The sequence below is a fragment of the Phytophthora sojae genome (genome assembly GCF_000149755.1).
Source record: "Phytophthora sojae unplaced genomic scaffold PHYSOscaffold_10, whole genome shotgun sequence".
In the NCBI taxonomy this organism is placed as follows: Eukaryota; Oomycota; class Peronosporomycetes; order Peronosporales; family Peronosporaceae; genus Phytophthora; species Phytophthora sojae.
The window spans coordinates 1,016,485-1,031,319 of record NW_009258124.1 but is presented as its reverse complement, the minus strand read 5'-3'; the positions used below and the strand labels follow the sequence as shown (position 1 = coordinate 1,031,319).

At 53.3% G+C, this 14,835-nt stretch overlaps 5 protein-coding genes across 5 annotated transcripts; 1 reads left to right on the top strand and 4 right to left on the bottom strand.

The window, feature by feature from the left end:
• Nucleotides 1-1,812: 1,812 nt before the first annotated feature.
• Nucleotides 1,813-3,701, bottom strand: PHYSODRAFT_524592 (hypothetical protein; the record flags this gene model as incomplete). The annotated part of the gene is made up of 2 exons (XM_009537218.1): nucleotides 1,813-2,271; nucleotides 2,352-3,701. The coding sequence occupies 2 exons, from the start codon at nucleotides 3,699-3,701 to the stop codon at nucleotides 1,813-1,815; spliced, it is 1,809 nt and encodes a 602-aa protein (XP_009535513.1).
• A 540-nt stretch (nucleotides 3,702-4,241) lies between these two features.
• PHYSODRAFT_318751 (hypothetical protein) lies at nucleotides 4,242-4,882 on the bottom strand (the record flags this gene model as incomplete). Its single annotated transcript, XM_009537217.1, has 3 exons — nucleotides 4,242-4,291; nucleotides 4,319-4,670; nucleotides 4,769-4,882. The coding sequence occupies 3 exons, from the start codon at nucleotides 4,880-4,882 to the stop codon at nucleotides 4,242-4,244; spliced, it is 516 nt and encodes a 171-aa protein (XP_009535512.1).
• A 1,924-nt stretch (nucleotides 4,883-6,806) lies between these two features.
• Nucleotides 6,807-7,070, bottom strand: PHYSODRAFT_524063 (hypothetical protein; the record flags this gene model as incomplete). Its single annotated transcript, XM_009537216.1, has 1 exon — nucleotides 6,807-7,070. A coding segment is annotated over one exon (264 nt), but the record flags the coding sequence as incomplete, so codon positions are not given.
• Nucleotides 7,071-7,277: 207 nt separating this feature from the next.
• On the bottom strand, nucleotides 7,278-8,878 carry PHYSODRAFT_288643 (hypothetical protein; the record flags this gene model as incomplete). The annotated part of the gene is made up of 2 exons (XM_009537215.1): nucleotides 7,652-8,878; nucleotides 7,278-7,570 (listed from the first exon to the last, which is right to left on the bottom strand). Coding segments are annotated over exons 1-2 (811 nt in total), but the record flags the coding sequence as incomplete, so codon positions are not given.
• A 1,745-nt stretch (nucleotides 8,879-10,623) lies between these two features.
• On the top strand, nucleotides 10,624-12,873 carry PHYSODRAFT_339298 (hypothetical protein; the record flags this gene model as incomplete). The annotated part of the gene is made up of 3 exons (XM_009537214.1): nucleotides 10,624-10,704; nucleotides 10,777-11,323; nucleotides 11,402-12,873. 3 exons carry the CDS (start codon nucleotides 10,624-10,626, stop codon nucleotides 12,871-12,873), a joined length of 2,100 nt encoding a protein of 699 aa, XP_009535509.1.
• Nucleotides 12,874-14,835: the final 1,962 nt, after the last annotated feature.

Here is a 14,835-nt window from a genome sequence, read left to right as displayed (position 1 = left end):
TTGCCGATAATCTGGAACAGCTCCTGCAGCAGCTTGACGTTGGTGATCTTACCATTCAGCGTGAGATAGCTCCCCTTGTGGTTCTCCAGCAGCTCTCTGTACGTCTTCAGCAACAACGGGATCGCGTCCTCACTAATCTCCAGCGTCGGACTGTGTGGAATAAAGTCATTTCCCAGCAAGAACGTCAACAGAATAAAGTCGTCCAGCATGCGCTCGCCATCCAGCGGCGGCTGCACCCTCATCTCCATCATCAAGTACTCCCGAAACAGACTCAAGTGCACCAGCTGCCACTGCTGCTCCTCGATCTGCTTGGCCGCGACCTTGCGGTGCTGGTTGCCCCACACCACCGTCTCTCTCACCAGCGTAAAGTGCGGCTCGTGGGTCATGAGCCCGAGCAGCATCAGATCCGCGTCGCTGCCGTACATGCAGTGGCGCATGTTGGCCTCGTACCCGTCCGCCATCTTCCGGTGGCGGATAAACTCCACGATCTTGTGTTCTCCCTCTCCGGGCACCTCGCTGCCGCTGAAGAACACCTCGAGTCTGGCCCACAGCGGGTCGTTCTTCATCTTCTGACGCACAAAGTACACCAAATGCTGCGACAAGGTGCTCAAAAACTCGGTACCGGGCGTGATGCAGTTCGAGTCGAACTTGGCGGCTGCGGGGCGCGCCTTGACGCCGTTCTTCTCGTCCTCGAGCTTGATCTGCATGTACTGCTCCTTCTCCATGGCCTGCTGGCGGTCGATCCCCGCGCGGAAGCGGCGCGAGCGCTGCTGGTTGAGCTTGGCGCGCGGCGCGACGCCGTCGATGGCGATGTACACGAGGCGCTTGGGCTTGATGATGTGCGTGATGAGGCGGTCCAGGTACGTGAAGATGCCGTGCAGCTGCGCCTCGAGCGACAGCGAGTTGAGCGCGTCGTCCGCCGCGTCCGAGTGCGTGCAGTTGTGCACGATGCCGTTCATGTCGAGGTAGAAGGCGTCGAACTCGGGCAGCAGCGACACGTCAGAGATGGGCTGGTTCAGCAGCGGGTACCGCTCCGACATGTAGCGGTAGAAGCGCGGGATGCCCATGGCTGTCGACTGGGAGCGAGGAAGGGAGGGCGCTCTACCTGCTGCAGTCTGCCCTACGTGGCGTGGGCGAGCTCTTGGTCTCTTGGATATCTGGGGAGGAATGCGAGTGATGGTCGTTACGATTGGGTTATATGTGGGTTACGTTTTCAGTGTAACCTTGTAACCTGTGGTGAAGTTGAAGTGGAGGAGGACGATGGAGGACGGTTTTACTGAGTTGACGAATGTATTGTTTGCGTCTGTGTGCTTTACGGTTCGGTGGGGTGGGCAAGGGTCAGCTGGGAACTAATCGCGCTCTGAATCACAGTGCATTTACCCGGTCTGCTGCAGGTACAGGTGCAATGTACAGTGTAGCTGCAACCTACGGGACTGCTGCGGATTTGCGAGGCGAGTGATGTGATGCACGGGGTGACGGGCTGGTCGCGCCGATCACGCCGCGCGGTAGCCCTGCTGCCGCTAGTTGGCAGGTGGAGTACGGGAGCTGAGCCTTGCGCCGCGGTGAACTGCTTCGCACGAGAAGCAACCGCTTCAATCGTCATCTTGTCTTGTATCTATCCGGACTGGGAGGGTCTTCGTCGTTAGATGGTGCCGCGGTGCACAGCAAGCAAAGCCTTTTCTCGGCTTCGGTCGTAGTCGTTGTGGTCTTTGCAGGCAGCGCGAACGTCCACGCGCTCCTTGGTTTCGCCGTCCATCTCGCAAGTGATGTTGAGTGAGCCCGCCCTGCTTATTGCATCAACAAAAGCACCCATCAGATATCACCACTCATTATCTTGCAGTACAGGAACGCATCGTATCCGTACCTTTGCAGAAACTGATCCTCCAGGTCAAGTCCCGGACACGCCATATACACGCTCAGCACGCAGGTATCGCCGTGGTGAAGCGCGACTGAAGCCAGATCCTTCGTCACGTAATGATCTGCGTTGAACGCCACGATCTGGGGCGTCAAGTGTGCGCCAGACGCCGCAGTGAAGGGCTCGAACGATGCATTATCTGCTCCATCTTTCGAAGTCAGAGAGATGCGGTCCGTAACGCGGACGCATGCAAGGCTCAGGTTCTGCACGACGATGAACAGCTTCACAACTTGCATAACCGTAGCCTTGCCATTCAGCAGGACGGTTCTTGTCGTATGTCCGTTGGAACGATGAGAAAGCAGCCCCCACGCACTGACATTCTTGGCACGACCTGAAGCAAACAGCACTCCTCCAGACTATCGAGAGAAAAAAAAAACACGAAGACAGCGTTAGATGGTACCAAGTGTGTGACGAACAAGCAAGACCAGCGTCGTACCGTAATCTGCGTGATGTCCGTCGGAATGCGGTTGCTCTCATGCCACTGCTGCCATTGCTGGCGAGGCTGGGTAATGCTGATCTCCGGAGGAATCCGCCACCGCTCACGCCACAGATCTCCCCACAACTTCTCACTGCAAGCTGCACTCCGCAGCTCGCGGGAAGTACGCATCACTGTGACCAGTGTCCACGCATCGCAGAACGCCAGCAGCGTCGGAATTTCCTGCGCAGCCCACACGAAAACCGACGAATCCTTATCAGCCGCAGACGACACAACGACCGTCACGACCTCAGGGCTTTCGGGCCCGCTCTCAAGCTCCGACGAGCTAGTAACCGTGCTTTCCATGCTTTCCACTCGTCCACGCTTGCGGCTTGACACATCAGCTGGCCGGCCAGGAGCAGCGCGCTTCAGCATCATGCCAGAGGACGTCACCACGGGGCACGGCACCCACATCATCGGGGGCAAAGGGAGGCTGGCCCCAGCAGTCCACGGCGACGGGTTATACGGCAGCAGAGGCGCGCCACCCGTCGCACTGCCATGAGCTGAGCTTGCAATGCTGTGGTGTCCGATGGCTTGGGCCATCGTCTGCATGCCGGGGAACTGCTGCTGATGGTGCAACGCGATGGCCGTCTTCCTCACTGTCTGCGTCTGAGTCTGTTGCTGCGGCTGCGACTGGTGTCCTCCCTTCAGCGCGTTCAGCTCGGCCGTGAGCTTCTCAATGTGTTCGATAGTCTTCTCCAGGATCTTGGCCCGGTTCAGCTTGCGGTCCTCCTTCAAGTGCAAAATGTCCATGAGCTCCTGGAACCTCGAGTTGAGGTCCTTGCGGTTGATCTTGGCGCGCTTCTTCTTGCGCTCGTAGTTGGTCTCCAGCTGCAGCAGTCGGCTCGTGTTGGCGCCCGTCGACGGCGAGCCGGCAGACGACGAGTCCGTCGTGGCCCTGTGCGCCTCCTCGCCAAGCGAGAAGAAGGCCGCGTCGCTCAGCACGCCCACGTCCGACATGGCGCTGGACACGGGCACGTCCTCGTGCAGCTGGAAGCTCTGCGGCGGCTGGTGCGCGGCGGCGTCTCCGTCGTCGCGCAGCAGGTCGTCCAGGAACGTCTGCGGCGCTCCGGCACCGGGAGCGGCGGCGGAAGTTGCTGCAGAGGCCGCCAGGAACGCCGACAGCTCGTTAAGTTGCGCGTGGGACGTGCTGGGCAGCAGCAACCGCTGCGGCTGCGTCGCGGTGGCCGTGGAAGAGGAGGAGGAGGAGGCGGAGGAGGACGAGGCCGCCGCCATCTCCTCGTCGTTCAGCGCCGGCCAGAGCGCGCCACCGCCGCGCGCGGGGAATGTGTCGGCAGCGCCCGAGGCCATGGAGCAGAGGAGAAGCTAGTCTAGGGGCAGGTGACGCGCGCCTGTGACTTGCGCCCGACACGGCGTTTTCTTGACTGGTTTTACAAGAGGGTGGAATGAGCGCCGATGATTGGCGCAACTTGCGGGCTTTTATTTTGGTTACAGACTGGACGTGATCTTCAACCTTGTGTTTCAGCTGCAACGGATACTGTACGGAACTCCTCGACGCATTCCACAGGCAGAATGCTGCGGGTGGCTCTTACCAGTTAACAAGACTCGACATGGTGAAGTGCGTCGTTGAAACAACTTGGATTTGTTGGCTGCGAGCTCTCAAAGAGCTGGATGCCGTTCAGTGCACGTCCGTTTCCAAGCGCTGCTACGGCCGAAGCGCAGAGGTTGATCACTCGCTCAGCTTCCTGCTACAAACGCAGCTTCAACGTGCTCGTGGCGAGACGTCCGACAGAGGTTTGGGCGTAGCAGTACTAGAAGCTGGAGGTTTACTTTCGTCCATAACCTCAGCTTTTTCCAGCTGGTCGAGGACGTTTTGAACGTGCTCGACGATTAGAGACGCACACGCCGGGGACCCTTCGAGCAACCGGTCGCAGTGAAACCTGGACAGTTTGTACAGAATAACGTACGTACCGTGGCAGTTCGTGGCATGGACGAAAACACCGACAGCTCGCCGAAGCACGAGCCCTTGCGTATGTCTCGCACCGTCACGGAGTCCACGATGATCTCGAGCACGCCCGAGTGGACAATATAAAGGGCGTCGCCGTAGTCTCCCGCTGAGAAGAGTGTGGTCTGGGACGGTAGCGCGATCATCTCTAAGAGCCCCGCGACAGCGATGATGAACTGGTCGCTACACTCACTGAAGACAGTCATTTGAGCGATCATCGGCCTCAGAAGCTCCACTTGGATGTCGCTGGCTATGGACGGACACAAGAGTCTGGAGGCTTCGCGGTCGTTCGACTGCGAATCGGTGTAGTAGCGCTACAAAAGCACACCAAAGAGTCGAGTCAAAAACTAGCAGGTCGAATGATTATAAGCCTGACAAACCTTCAGGTATTCGATAGCTTGGGCCTAGGGACTCGGTGGAAGGACAAGACGTGTATCAGTTGGTTGATGCATGCGTCCATCGCTTCTGTCTGGCCGCTCTCGCACTTTGAGATGATAAAAATCGTCGTGCAGAGCGCCGTGAACATCGCGAACCCGCAGAGCGCTCTAGTTCCAGGTTCTCATTGAGAAGTTGGGTGGTTTCCAGGTCGACCCTGCAGGTCAGACTGAAAATAGGCCATTTCTTATGAGTCCGAAGAGCACCAACTTACACGCGGCGAACGAAATAAGTGTCACCACCCGTTTAAGGCCTAAGGCCGAGGGTGACCAATAATTACTTATACACATATAGCGACGGGGAGGAGATGCAATTCCCTTTCAACTTCATTGGCACTTTGCTCGCTAACTTGCACCTAAGCTCATGAGAGCTACGAAGTTTTGCATTTCTACTTGATTTTTTTCAGATGCTGAACGGCGTGAACCGAATCATGTGCGTACGGACCAGTTGACAACCCCAGTGCTTGGGCTTCTTCTTATTGCCTTTTTACACTTCTAAACTGACCTCGACATGTAGGATCTATCTTTCTAACCATTTTCTCGACGTCTGCATTTCTATTGATGGTTTTCAGGTCTTGAAAGCTGTACGGACTGCTGGCGCGGTGGCTGTTAACCTTCCGAGGGACGATTGCGTGGTAATGACTTCGTCCATCGAACCAACACAAGACTCTTACTTTCCATTCCGCCACCTCCACAGCGTTCCAACCAACCACCAAACCACTCGAGCCCCCCCCCCCCCCCACGAAAAGTCTAGTGTGTCATCAGCATTGATAAAAACAAACTGGCAGCGGTAGGTAGATAACAATACTGTACGACGCCAACTAGATGTGGTTCGCATTTTGAAGCTACGCTGACCGTGCGCTTTTAACTTGAAGCCGTCCATGTTGAAGTGGTACCAGCACCATGCGTTTCTGCGGTCGATGACAAAGTCGAGAAAGGGAAGGCGGCCGTCAGGTCCGAGACGAATCTTGTCGTGGCTGGGGAGAAAGAATGTGGTGACCCCAGCACCACAACAAGTTCTACCGTATAATGGCGACCAACGAATGGGGCTACAAACTCGAAAGTCTGGCCCAGAATGCCAAGAACAGCGAACAACTGACAGCGTCGATCAAAACAAGCGGAAGAAATCCCTCAACCCCTATGATGTCACTCAAGACTCAGCGCCATCGCTCACACTGGAGAAGTACCGCGTTTGGCGGCTGCTGCTGCTTCCACAGTGTATCGACCAGCACTCTGTCCTTCGCATGTGGTGGCTCTGGTGAACATTGGGTACTCATGGCTGATGGTCCCCGTTCAGATCGTCTTCCCATTGTGGCAACGACCGTCGTGGCTTGTTCAGGCGCTTGACGGCATCTCAAACGTTGGTTTCCTCCTCAACGTGGCATTGAACTTAAACTTATCATTCGTGGTGGACTCGGAGAAAATAATGGATACGAGGAAAAGCGCCCGGAGATATTTCAACGGCAGCTTTATCTTCGACCTGCTCTGCGCTCTACCATTCGAGTACGCGTGCATGGCAAAGTACGGACTCCTGCGCCTCCCGCGATTGCTGTCCGTCTTCCACTTGAAGAGCCTTTTATATGAAATCTCGCACTTCATCCCGTTCAACAGCAGGAGACAACTGCTGCTACTTGGAGCGTCTTTATTCATAATGTTCCACCTCGTCGCCTGCATTCACTTTGGGATCTCGTACCTGGAAGGATTTAATCCAGACGTGCAAGAAGTGTGGATCTCGCCTATCAGTTTGTGCTTGCACCGGCTGAACGCCACACACTTGGAAAGCTGCAATGGCACCGTATTTTACGAGAAGGAAGTGTTGCATGCTATAACATTGTGGGGCAGGGCCTCCGAATATGGCATTTTTATTTAGTAGGTTGGGCGTTGCTGAATAAATTATCCCCTGACGCTCCTACCAATACAACAGTACATTATGGCATTGCCCCCAACGTACCACAATAAATAATGCCATTATGCAAAGCATGAAATCTATTAACAAGACACCAGTTAGCTTATCATCTAGCTCAAATTGTCCACAGTCGTTGCATCCCAGTACGACCGATTCTGGCGGAGAAACAAAATCGTCTCAAGCGTGCGTGGCAGCAGGCCGTGTCGTTGATGACCAAACGTCACCCGAGCAATGAAGAAGCGTTCCACCACGTTCGACGTGGGTGGGATGCTCTTCAGCTGCTCATACTTGACACGGTCCTGTGCAAGCCGCCGGCGCTTCCGAAGACGCTCCACGAACGACGCGGCTGGATCCTCCTCCTCTTCACTCGCGGCCGCGTCGTCCGGTCTGGCAGCTTCGAAGGGCTGCAAAGCGGCCTTTTCAGCACGCGTCAGCCGCTGCGCCTTCCCGCGGAGAACGCGTACACACCCAGCCTCAAAATCTGGGTTGTGCACAATGTTGGCCCGAGGCCCTGCAAAATAAAAACCATTATACAATTGTTAGTGAAAATATTAAACACAAATTCAACAGATATAACTTACCAATGTAGCGCCCATATTGTGGCTTGACAGCGATCAGCTCGTCGAACCACTCGCGAACGTCCAGCAGGTCGACGTCGTGGCCTTGAAGGGCCTTCGAGACCGACTCGATGTCGCACAGCTCCTGGTACAATGCCCGCAGTTGCTTGTTCATCGCCGGCGGCGGCAGCAGGTCCATGAGGTCGTCGTCTTCGGCGTCAAGAAACTCGAGGAGCTGGAGGTAGCGCCGTACCATCTCGAACGTAGAGCTCCAGCGCGTGTTCTGGCGAATGACAGGCCGAAGTGGCGTTTTCAACCTATTTTGTAAAAAAATTACAAAAGTACACAAATTGTGTTAGAGACATATTGACACACCACACATACACATTGGCGCTTACCGTAGTTTGGCAGATTGGGTGAGAGTACGCAATTTTACCATGAGCGCCTGCACAGCAGCCAGGTCCTCCTCATGCGACACCATGTCCGCCTGAACAGCAAGGTTCAGGCGGTGGCTTGCGCAACCAACAAGCGGCACACTCATAAGAGTTGCCAGCCGCCGGTTTACGGCGCAGTTGTCAGCTACGAGGAAGCGACACTGCGCCAGCTGTACGCCGTAATCGCGCGGCAGCATGGTCGCTAGAAACTCGAGATGGCCCTGCGCGGAGAGATCGTCGTCCAGCGCGTCCAGCAGCGGGGCCATGCTGAGTAGCGTTGTCTTGGGACAGCCGTTCACCTCATAGCACGCGAACACGGCGATGTAGTGCTCAGATGCGTGTGTCCAGCCGTCGAGCATGATGCCGAAGCGTGCTGGGAGCTCCGACGGAATCGAACGCTCGACGGCGACGACGACCCCGTCCATGCCAGCCCGCAGCGTTTCCTCCGAGATGGGGTCCAGGCTGGAGTAGCTGAATAACATCCATAAAGTAAAGTTGTTAGTTTCCGTAGTAATGTAAACACAATGACCTTATGCATACACGTACCGCCGAGCTTCTCGGCTCTCACAAAAAGAGAGTGGCAGGTTGCACATGACAATCCAAACCATCCAGCCGTGGAGGTTGAGCGCCGAGTGGCGGACGAAGTTCACGAGGGAGCCTGTCTCCGCCGTCGTAGCGTCGAGCATGACGGTCTCGTAGTCAGGGTGCTCCCGCCTGATATGTTGCATCAGGTTGGAGTACCCGTTCCTATGGGTTTGCTTCCGAACCGTGCCACAACGGCAACGGAAATACTCGAGAATCACCTCGTCGTTCTCGTCGCGACACGGGCGGAAGTAAAACCCCGAGACTTGGGAGTTCGTGTAGGTAGGGCGAGGGGGGCGGATAGCGCGAACCATGCTGGATGAGGTCTTGGAGGCTTGAGAAGTGAAAATTGAAAAGTGAGCGCTGCCAAATGAGCTGCAACTAGCAACGCAGACAACCAGCGATTCCAGTTCTTCTGAACGACTGGAAGCGAGAAGATGGCTGGTAAAACGCTAACATTATTATATAAAGGTAACTGTCACAAATTATGTAATATCACAAAGCACATCAATAAATTATCACGGTAGATGGCTGAACCCGCCGAAATGCGTAATTTATTGTTATTTTCTGAAATAATGTTATTGACAATGCTATTTTCGGAGGCCCTGTTGTGGGGATACTCGCGCTCTCTTTACTATGCTGTCGGAGTGCTGGCATCTCCGGGTAAAAGTGTCGAACCCCACGGCACTGTGCAGTTGGTAGCGGCTCTCGTGCTGATGCTAAGCGGGTTCCTGTTCACCGCTGTCGTCGTGGATAATGTCCAGAAACGATTTACCGCTTCTGCGTACGAGCAGAAGGAGTTTCTCGCCACTAGCTCAAGGATCCAGCAGTTTCTGCGCCAGCAAAATGCCCCGTTGGTGATCGGGTTTACGAGTTCGGGAATAAAATTACGGACACCAAACGCATCAAGCGTCGGTATTTCAGATCCTTCGCTTTCGTGGTTGATATCGGGGCGCTCTTACCGCTGTACGTCGTGAACTGGAGCATGCCGGCCCACCAGCGGCTGAACATCGTCAACGTCAATAAACTCGTACGGTTGCTGAAGGTGCCCAAGCAGCTACTGGAACTCGAGCAGCGATATCTCAAGCACACCACTGAGCTCAGATTGTTCAAGCTGCTGTACTATACCTTCATGCTGTCGCACTTGCTCGGGTGTATTTGGTTTAACTTTGCGTCAAAGCAAACAACTCCCAGCTCCGAGCCGACGGCATACTCAGCAGTAGGCGGATTTTCTCTAGAGTGTGCTGCTTGTTGCCACGTTCACAGACATACGTGGCAAACATGTCGGACATGATCTTGGTTCTGGATTTAACATCGTATAAAATACGTTAGTTGCATGTAAACACGGGATAGAAATAAAAAAAACTTACCGATGCTTGATAATTTTTTTGATGATGGGGAGCAGGGTTTCCTTGGTACGCTTGTCGTACACGACGCGCCCGAACCAGCGTCCAGTTAAGCGCTCAACGCCGCCAAATAGCCAGAACTCTTGATAGTAACGACCACGGTTGTATTTACGCTTCTTAGCGAGGCTGGTCTCATCGATCTCGACGATATGTCCTTCGCCTCCAATCTGTTGAGCAACAAACCGCAACATTAGCGCAACATTATCGCAACATTAAGTGACAAAGCGCAACTCAACAGTACCTTGAACTCCGCCTTTCGTACCAGTCCCGCACAGTGCGCTCGCACACGTCCGCCATCTCGGAGGCTTGCACTTGGGACAGCCGCATGCACCACGCCAGCAGGAGCCGCACCGCGCGATGCAGTTTCAGCTTGGACTCGTTTAGAAACGAGCTGGTGAGCATGCCGCGGGATACCTCCTTCCGCTCGGCATGCTCCGCACGAGCTTGGACCTGTCGATGAGGCCCACCTCCATGCACCAGAGGGCGCAGGTCTCCTCGTCGCACGTCACTTCCCTGACGTGGGGAAGGGCGAAGAGACCTTCGTCCTCGATGTGGTACTGGAAGGGGGTGCTCATGTCGTTGGGGCTGCGGCGGCTGCGGGCTTGTAGGTAGATTGGATTGTGTGGGCTTAAGTTCGCAAAACTGGCTCAGTCAGCAGTGGGCTTGTTTTTCAAAAGTATACAAAGCACAAGTGAAAAAAAACCTTGGAATTTGGATTTACGCGACAATCGTGGGCTTATCATGCAAAACGGTACCTCACATAATGTGTACACAACTGTGTGTCTCATACTTTTGGAACATCATTTCTAAATTTGTATCGTTCTAAATAGTGGGCTCGTTTTGCTGGTGAGCCCATTTGGTGACAACTTGTGGCTGCCTTCTACACACGTGGGAAATGGATCCCTCGTCCTTCAATACACGGCCTCGCTGTATTGGTCATTCGAGCTCATGTCGGCCTCGAGTGAGCCGGAGTTCCCCAAGACGACAGCTCAATGCACATTCAGTGCGTTCACCAATCTCCAGCAGCGCGTCGAGACGTTCTTACTGTTCAAACGCTACCATACCGTGACTCAGGAGAACCTCCTCGTGCACTATCTGTAGCCTTCGCTGCTCACAGACATCCGCCTTATCCACCTCAAGCCGATGCTAGAGCGAGTGGAGTTTCTGGGCGGAATGGAGGGGTCTATCACGCGCATGCTGGTGTCTCAATTCACGCAGATTTTGATCTCGCGCGGGGAATTCGTTTGTCGATTCGGCGAGAGAGGCAGCGACATGTTCTTCATCTTTGCGGGTGTTGTCGACGTCCTCCTTCCTTCAGAGAATAATAACGATGCTGCCACTCCGATCGCCAATGCGAATTGGAGCGGCCGCATTTGCGTCCATCGTCGTGGCTCGCACCCGTCAGTTCAAGTTGGTCCGTCAGCGAATGACATCACGAGAGGCGAATTGCCAAAGAAATCTGAAGGGGGGTACCACAAAGTGAACGAGCACAAAGACGGCGACTTCTTTGGCGACCACGGGCTGTTCACTAACGGAACACGCAACGCGCACGTCCAGGCTCAGACCTCTTGCATCTTGTACAATTTGTCGCGCGAGTCGATGGAGCTAGTGTTCGCCAGGTACCCCGAGTGGAAGTGGAAGGTGCTGCGTATCGCTAGTATCTAACGAGAGAAGCATCGGCTTTTAATCCAGTCACGGGAGGAGCAGCAGCGTAGCCTGACGACAGCGACGAGTTTGGTTCTTTCCCGGGCCGACATGATGAACGAGCGCGCTGAGCGGGTGAAGGAGAAAATGGCTCAAGTTCGCTGGACAAGAGCTCACAGTTTGCAGTCGAGTCTCGACCACCTCGCGGTTGTTAATAAGTTCAAGAAGATAATTATCAGGCCGCTCTCTAAGGAGCTGTCCAGTGTGACTCGCGGCGTGCCGGTGCAGAGTCCGCTCCACATTTTCTGGCTCCGGTTAATGGTATTCTGTACGGTGTACATTGCCATTATCACCCCTTATCAGCTCGCCATAGACCCCATGGACAGACTGACAGTCACCACCACAATCGTAAACGTTCTCACTCTCATCTCTGAAGCCGCGTTCGTGGTGGATGTGTGGTTCAGTTGGCACGTGAAAGAATCCAAGACGACGATGGAGCTCTACGAGCAGAATGTGTACAAGAAGGAGCGTATGCTGTTCGACGTAATCGCTGCGAGTCCCTTCTACGGCTTCCTCACAGTCTTCAACTGTAGCTCAAGGTTAAAGTTGCTGCGTTGCTTCAAGATGCTCAATCTCATGGGGTATCTAGACGAACTAAGCCGCAGCAGAGTCGCCAACGAGCTTACCAAGTTCAGCCAGGTCTCCCTTGTGTATCTGCTTGTGGTGTACTGGGCAGCGTGCGCGTACCTGACCGTAGCTATGGAAATCGGCTTTGGATCGGAATGGGAGTCGTGGCTCCCGTCTAAGGCGCTGGAGATCTCCGACCCACAGAATCCGTCGAGTGCGCAACTGATGTTGCGCTTGCTGCGTGGACTCTTCTTCGCGACGACGGCGTTCGTCAAGAAAGCGCGCAACATTGCGCCGGACTCGGCGTCAGCGTACGCGTTCCAGATCGCCATGTCCTTCATCGGCCTGCTCACGATGTCGTTCGTTATTGGAGAGCTCGCGAGTCTATTCATCTCGCGCAGTAGTCTGGAGGTGGGCTTCCGCAAGAACCACATCACAGTTAAAATGTATCTGGAGCGTGTGCGAGTCAGCGACAAACTCAAAGCGCGAACCTGCGCCTTCATGGCAACGCTCTGGGCCTCGCACGCTGGACTGAACTACGACGAGCTGTTCGCCGACATGCCGCGTGAGATCCGGTCGGCGTGTGTGCTGCACGCAGTCAAAATTCCGCTTAACTGGTTCGTCATGAAAGTCATCGGCCCAATTTGCGGAGATGCGGACGCGAACGTGGAGGCTTTTGCGCTCTCTTTAGCTGAACATCTTCACTTTGAGGCCTATTCACGAAACGAAGACGTCATCACCGAGGGCAGAATCATTCGGGCCATGTATTTTGTCACGAAAGGGTTCTTGAACATGCAAAGCAGCTCGCTGCTGGATCGGCCGGTGGGTCTTCGTGACGGCAGCTACTTCGGGGAGCGTGGTCTGCTCGACTGCACTATCAGTGCGTATACCGTCACTACTGCGCGGGCCTGCGACCTGTTTCTCTGAGGTCAGAGGCGTTCGCACAAGTGCTCCGAAAGCACGAGTTCTCCAGTCTAGCTCTTGATGTATGCGATCGTGCGTATAGAGAGCTCAAGGCGAAGCGTGTTGCGGATTGCTCTAGAATCGACATGGAGGAGCGCTGGGGTGCTGCGTTGCTCGACGCTATTCAAGACTTGCGGAACCGCACTATGTCACCTCAACCCCCCAGTGGAGAGGAGTCAGTTGAGAAAACTGCCAATCCAAACAGGCAAGCGTCTAAGCAGTCGACAGCTGAGCAAGATCGACAAGTTCTTACTTCCAGCAGTATGAAGGACGACCTATCCGTCGCACCTCAGCCAATTTTCGAGGCGTTGGATACCGCGCAAAGCTCTTTCGAGGCGTTCATGCCCCCATTTTAACGGATTTTACCGAATAATACCCGGACTACTATTTATTAGAGCCCCCGAAAAATTGATCGGCTTTAATGAGGGGGTTTCTATTTAGGTAAGGGCTTCTATTTTATGGAATGCAGAACGGACTAACCGATAAACGATATCATAGGTGTGCAAAGGTATTTGGCACGCTTGTTTTATTAATAATACAGGCGGCAGTTAAATTCATCAATAGATTAAACGGAGTGTCTTTTGTGGCTGGTTTTAGTTTAGTAGAACGGTGCAAGTAATTGTTCCTCTCCTCTACCACTAAAATAAACATTGTTTTGCTAGTATTAGTCTGATTGTCAGGACTAGGTAAATCCCAATATCCGTAAAAACAAAGGTTGAAAGAAATACTAACTATCCAACCTTTGCGATTCTTGACTCTAAATCATGGAATCTAATTTATGTGTTGGTAAGCATAAATAGCTGCTAGGTCGCCAAGGTAAACAACCCACATGAGTCCGTTGAATTTGTTTTAGTCGCATTTTTGCTCAATCCAGTAGCTTGAGTGGTGGCTACATGGTGAATGGAGATAAGAAAATAAAACCGTTGCAATTGGGGAATATTGTTTTACTTACGAGCGTTGAGCAAAATCTTTTTTTGTTGTTCTCAAGGGACTATCTTTATGAACTTCGCGAGTATTTTCACATATTCTTAGAACAAGAGGTATTTCCTTCGTAAGTTTTTGTTAGCGTTTTTCTATTTAGTAGCCCGGGTTTGTATTAAATTATTTAATAATCCGGGCTTCTATTTGATACAGGGCTTCTATTTCTTGACTGCAAAGTCATTTTCACGACCGGGCTTTTAATAAATACAGGGCTTGTATTCGGTAAAATCCGTTATATTGTGGGTTCTACTCAAAATTTCCGAACCGGCCGATTGCAATCGCCCGAGCCAAATCGCTCCCCAATCGCCCCGGCCACTTGGATTGTCTATTGGAACTTGATTAAGTACGATTTACATATGGCATTCTTGTTTGGAGCGGTTTCGATCTGTACTTGAATTTGTATTGGTCGATTTTCGAAATCGGCCCGATTTGGAAATTTTCAACGGAATTGACAATATCATGTTGCCAACCGATCCTCTCGACTGGAAAGCTAGCTTTGGCCAAGTGTGAACAAAAAATAATAGGTGTCTACAGTACACATAATCAGCTAAGGAATATACAAACACACAAGATGTTACCTTGTTCGAGCGCAACCCACAAGTAATGTATAGTTTAGGAACGAAAACAAGTTGTATCAGCGTACCAAAACTTATCTACTGATCCTGATTTCGTTCCAGATATATTTATCTGAGCTGTTCAAAACGTCCGACATTTATCAAATTTATTCGTTCTAAACACTGTTCTAAATGTTATTTTACCGGGAGGGCTACGTAGTAGCCTGTAGGGCCCCACCAGCTTTATTTCGTTCAAAAAATGTCGACTGAGTTACAGGTAACATTCGCTGTACTATCCCATGAAACCTTAGGCAACCTTCGCCCAACTCACTGCCTGCCGTGCCGTGATGCATGGAGGAAGGACGCTTCGTTGCGGTTTCGCTTCATGCTG